General features: G+C 43.5%; 1 protein-coding gene across 2 annotated transcripts in view; it reads right to left on the bottom strand.

Annotated features, from left to right (window-relative positions):
- Positions 1–2,020: 2,020 nt before the first annotated feature.
- Positions 2,021–6,000, bottom strand: part of LOC144888172 (sodium- and chloride-dependent GABA transporter ine-like) — a 105,636-nt gene continuing 101,656 nt past the window's right edge. For both annotated transcript variants that reach the window (XM_078767905.1, XM_078767906.1), the window contains one exon: positions 2,021–3,309. In XM_078767905.1, the coding sequence (XP_078624031.1) occupies positions 3,184–3,309 (126 nt within the window). In that variant the 3' untranslated portion in view covers positions 2,021–3,183. The remainder of the gene's footprint in view (positions 3,310–6,000) is intronic.

Genomic DNA, 6,000 nt, shown 5'->3' with positions numbered 1-6,000 from the left:
GGAAAGGGTCCTGTAATATCCACGGCCACTCTCTCCAGGGGTGCGCCCACTTGGTAAAATTGCAACGGGGCTAATTCTTTCCTCGAGGGGCCCTTCTTAGCAGAACATTTATCACAGTTGCGACACCAGGCCTTCACGTCTCTTTTGCAATGGATCCAATAAAAAAAATTCCGGATCTTCTTTAGCGTTTTATTTACCCCAAAGTGGCCCATTGCCTTTGGTCCGTGATAGTGCCCCAATATTTCAGACTTCTATGTTTTCAGACAGATTCAGACAATATTTCAGACAATATTTCAGACAGTTGGTGTCTTCAAACTCTATGAACGACTTGCCCAGAGCAGTTCCTGCAAGACCATGAAGCCTCACGTTGCCTCCGGCCGGCTCAGACGAAACATGATGTGGAGCACGAGCTTCTGGCTCCCTCTCCCACTTCCTCACGATCGATCCCACGTGCACCGAGATAAGCCTCCTCCACCCAAATCTCTCCTGCACCGACTGTCCCTCCAACAGGCAGCCCTCAGAGAGATTAATCAAAAATCCTCAAAAAGCTCACACAGGCCGAGTTTCTCATCAAAACTTGGACCGTACGTGCTGCGTGCGGTTTTCGCCTTTCTCCACCGATCCGACGCACTCTTCTTTCTTTCTTCCCAAAGGTTATTTCTCTATTCAATTATGTAGAGCTCCGGTGGGAGGGAGAAAGTCGATAAGGAAGATCTGTGTTTTTCTTTCAACAAAAGAATAAAAATAAAGTGAAAGGGGAGAAAAAAAGAAAAGAGCAAATGTGGTTTCAGCCGGCCCGGAATTTCACATAAGGTACACCCCAACGATCACAGCTTCTAAAAATTGCAAGCCCAGCCCCATGAGTGTTCCAATGTACCATCCTTAAACAATCCACCCCACGAGTGTAACACGTGTAGTAGCATCTCGATGTACATAAGCAAGGAAAATGTAGCTTAAGGTTGTGTTTAAATGTGCACGATATGAGGGTGGTGCTTGTGCGTAGATAGAAAGGAATTAAAGTTCAGGAAATGTGTGTAAAACCGCATGTAAACCTCCGCCGGGCGTGCTGGGCAACATTCTGCCTGGCAGAAGGAGAGGGGCAGTGCTGTCATCGTTGCATGGACGGGGGTGGAGCTCAACAGCTGGAGGAGGGGCAAGCGTTGTCCAGGGAGACGAGGAGGGAGCCGCGGGAAGAGAGTTCTTTGAGGAGAATTGAGTGAGTTTGAAGTGCTAAAAAGATGCGGGAACTGTTCTGGGAGGATTGCGCCATATATTTGAGGAGAGCTTGCTCGTTAGGAGAGTTCTCAGCCTGAGGAGAAGAATTTGAATTTGGCTGGTTGAGTGCGTTGAGGAGCTCATCAGCTCACTGTTTTGTGAGGAAAACTTGGATAGTTCTGCAGAGAATTGGGAGTGAGGAGAGCTGAAAGAAGGTCGTCCTGCCTGCCTTGGCCCTGGGCCTCTTTTTGTCTGCCTGCTGCCTGTTCATCATCCTGCTCGTCTCCTCATCTTCTCTTTGTCGTCCAGCTGTCGCCTCACCTTGTCCATCGTCCTGCCCACCTCAACACCACCTCCGTGCTCCACATTCGCGCTCCCCAATTGCCACAACAAAGATAAGTCGCCTGGTTTTGCGTCCCTTTTCCCTGTCTGACCGTGATTGAGAGCGAGGCGCCTTAGTTTTAATAGGATTTATTTTACCTCATTATTTTACCTTATTGCATAGGCCTATTGTGATTATTGATTTGATTTTCCCTTGTTAGAACCTATATTATTTTTTTTTTAAACTCCCCCCAAAAAACCCATCAAACTGAAAGAAAGAAACCTGACGTTCTTGATGCCCGAGCCGAGATGTACTGTAATCTATATACACCCCTGAGAGGATAATAACATGATCCTTCCTACTGCGCCCGCAGGGTGTGCGTGTACTTGTATTAAAATGTCAAACTGAACCGCTAACTTCGTACACAGCTGCGATTTTTGTGGAACAGTCATGGAGTTTTAGAAACAAGATGCAATCATCAAATCATCCCAATATACCTTTATTTTTCATTCCATAAGTTTATGCAAATCATCGAAAACATTTTTGATAATGAATATCTCTACTTCTTCTTCCTCTTCTATACTGGCCATAATTATTCCCATGTTCTTGTGGAGATGGCCTCGGGAAGCTTGGACTAAGTCTTTCACGAACAGGCTGATCAGGCCTGATGTTAACCTAAGGGTTCGGGCAGGAATTAGGGATTCGTTTCTTATAACAGCGACAGCTCACATATTATTCGTGAAGGATAACGTTTGACCTTTAACACCCACCAACTAATGCCAGCAGATGTGACGCCCGTTTCATGTTGATCCGAGGGACGGCACACGCATTGACGAATCAACCTACCTGTGAAATACCAGGATGGCAGTTTGTAGTTGGGCTGAGATTGAAACCCAGGCTAGAGAGTTTAGAGGAGAGTGTGTGTACCTCTTGGCGATCCTTCCAGCCTGCTAATTTTCTCCACTTATGTATTGCAAAATAATGACAACACAGATCATTTAACAATGTAGAATCTCCCCCAGAGTAGATAGATTACAGTAGATCTGAAAAATAGTGTGAACTCTTGCCCTGACTGACAGACAACACCATTACAATAGTTTTTCTTCATCAATGTGCGAGGCAAAACAATTACCCAATAAGTGCTGACATCCATGTTATAGATATAATGCAAAATACATTGACAGTGGTTCATGTATTTCGAAGTTGACCTGTATGATGATTGCGAACAATTCATTTAAATGTGAACTCGCAGATATCACTCAGTAACAGATAAACAATGAAGACTTCTTTTATAAGTGTAGAGATAATAAGTGGCACAGAGAGATCGCCGACAACACAAGCACACACACAAACACACAAACACACACACACACAAACACCCTCTGGTGTCCCTTTAGGAATGGGCGAGGCTAAATAGTGCATTTTTGATTTTCTAATTTGTAGAATATTTTTAATGCCTCTCATACACGAATAACTTCATATGAAGGACAATTGATCTGATTGTTTTTGCTAACTCCAACCTGGAGAACACACTTTAACAATACGGACATTTGGTGTGGCATAACCACTAACCAGTCAATTGTACAATTACAAAATGGTTTGTGCCACAATCATATTCATTAAAAAGAGGCATTTGGTGAGATGCATTATCCAGGTACTCCTCCATCGTTGTGGTGATCGACATCTTCTGGAGGTAGTTCCTGGCTTCCGAGATTAAGTTCATTGCTCTCTCTCACAGCAGAAAATGTTGGTTTAATGGACTTCACCAGACGCTGTGAATCAGAAACATAACGGTCTCAGAAAGATCATTCAGAAACTGTTGGCCAAGGAGATTCCAGTGGCATCATGACGACTACATTACAATCTATAATTGTGTGTGTGTGTGTGTGTGTGTGTGTGTGTGTGTGTGTGTGTGTGTGTGTGTGTGTGTGTGTGTGTGTGTGTGTGTGTGTGTGTGTGTGTGTGTGTGTGTGTGTGTGTGTGTGTGTGTGTGTGTGTGTGTGTGTGTGTGTGTGTGTGTGTGTGTGTGTGTGTGTGTGTGTGTGTGTGTTAGTGTCTTCTCCATAACTCAAAAACCATGGAAGCTGGAAGACCAGAACTTTGCATGCATATTAAGGGAACTCTGAACGAGTGCAGGAATGAAAACTGGGTGTTTGGGTAAATTTAAACACCCCTTTTGAAACAAATTAGGGGGCGCACATTACAAAATAAGCCTGACCAAAATGGCGGTGCACCATCTTGGTCAACCATCTGTCACATCGCTGGGTTCTTATTTTATTCGGCCTGCTCAAAAATGCCTTGCGTTGGAACTCCGATCTACTCTCATGGACTAATTAAAGAATACAATTGGAACCGTCTTCAGCTTTGAGGATCGGGGCATGTGGGCTAATTAAGTGTCAAAATCTGGAGTGAATTCTGAAATTTTAATATTTACGCCAGTTTTTCTTTTTGCAGGTGGTGTTCCACTACCAATCAACTTGCTTTTGCTTGCCAAGCCAGCCGTTCCTTATCAACCGTTTTATTGGAGTGCTTGCCTGAGGTCTGAAGCGAACTGGCAAGCACTCTACAAGCGAGACAGACGACTCTTGTTTTTTACATACTCAGTTGTTTATACACTGGATCACATTATTTCACTTTTTTGGGTGATCTGCTTTCATTATATTAATATAGTTATGTGAATATACCGATAAAATATACCTCCAAAAAAACCTTCCAACGTCGAATCACAACTGATGTTTGGAACTCCTCCATGTTGGCCCAAGTTGGCAAAGCATATGCTGACATTTTGTGTGCTCTCTGTCGCTTGATATGTTTTTGAATTGAATTTCTCTAATTTCCCACTTGAATTCCACTTTTATAGAACTACAAGTATTTAGAGGTAAACATTTGTTGTTTTGTGTACTGGTCTGAATACCGGTGTGTACCCCGGTTAAGAATAGGTACACCGTATCCCTGCGTGTCGTAAGAGGCGGTGGGAAGGCGGGAAGGGAGGTGGGAAGGAGTATGTACGGTTTTGAGGGAGTTCATGGGGGTTACGGATATGGTGTGAGAAATGGAGAAGGTGAAAGGATTTTGGAGTTTGCTGATGGAGCTGATTTGTTGATTTGTAATACTCGGTTCCAGAAAGAGGATAATAAGCTTGTTACATACACGTCAGGTGGGTCGACGACAACCATTGACTACCTGCTGGTGCGTAGGCGAGATAGGGGGCACCTCCGGGACACAAAGGTGATCCCGGGGGAGGAGGCTGTTTCACAGCACCACTTGGTTGTCTGCGACATAAGGGTGAAAGGTGCGAGGAGAGCTCGGCGGGTGAAGTACCAACCGAGAATGAAGGTGTGGAGGTTGAAAGAGGTGACAGTGAGGGAGGCCTTAAAAGAGAGGCTGAGTATGGTAGAGGATGATGTGTTTGAGCTTGAACGTGGTTGGATGTCAATGAAAGGTAGTCTGTTGGGAGCCGTTGGTGAGGTATGTGGATGGACAAAAGGACCACTGAGGCACTCGGAAACATGGTGGTGGGATGATGAAGTTGGAAAGAAGATTGACGAGAAGAGGAAGAAGTTCAAGGAGTGGCAGAAGGCGAAGGGTACGGTATGGGAGCAGAAAGGGCAGAGCATGAAAGTTATAAGGCAGCCAAGAAGGCTGCAAAAAAAGAGGTAGCAAAGGCGCAGGAGGCATGTAGGAAAATGGTCGGAGAACGCTTGGATTCGGAAGAGGGTCAGAGAGCGGTATTCAGGATTGCAAAGCAGATTAGACCAGGGAATCTGTAAAGTTATATGGCCAAACCCACCACTAATTGCAATAGAAACCATTCAAGTGTTTTTCAACTCCAAATATACTGTAGAATAACATACTAAAAGTCTCTGGAAATTGAAGTACAGGCTCATGCTTCTTTTTCTAGTTGGCTGCCAAAATTCCCGCCAAAACTGATTTTTTTTTAAATTGGCCCTATATACGCAAGTAAAAGTGCTAAAAATGTATATCAAACATCTAGACATATGTTGTTGGTGACAAGAAACCCATTTCTGACATTTTTTAACTGGTCACATATTTCAAGTTCAAAATGCCTGCCAAAATTCCTGCCAAAACTGATTTTTTTTAAAATTGGCCCTATATACGCAAGTAATAGTGCTAAAAATATATGTGGAACACCTACATATATGTTGTTGGTAACAAGAAACCCATTTCTGACATTTTAAAACTGGTTACATATTTCAAGTTCAAAATGGCCGCCAAAATGACTGCCAAAATAACCACCAAAACTGCTAATTTTAGAATATTACCTTCTTGTCAGCAAGTAATACAGCTAAAACAGATGTGAAATACGTTGGTATATGTTATTGAATATAATCAACCCATTTCTGACATATACAAACTGTTCACTTCAAATTCAAAATGGCCGCCAAACTGTCAGTTTGCTATTGGATATTAATTTAGGTCATGACATTAGCAGCTCTTGCAGA

The sequence above is a fragment of the Myxine glutinosa genome, chromosome 14, assembly GCF_964187855.1.
Source record: "Myxine glutinosa chromosome 14, kmMyxGlut1.1, whole genome shotgun sequence".
Classification (NCBI taxonomy): Eukaryota; Metazoa; Chordata; class Myxini; order Myxiniformes; family Myxinidae; genus Myxine; species Myxine glutinosa.
Note: the sequence above shows the minus strand (reverse complement) of the source record. Positions and strands in the feature narration are given on the sequence as shown.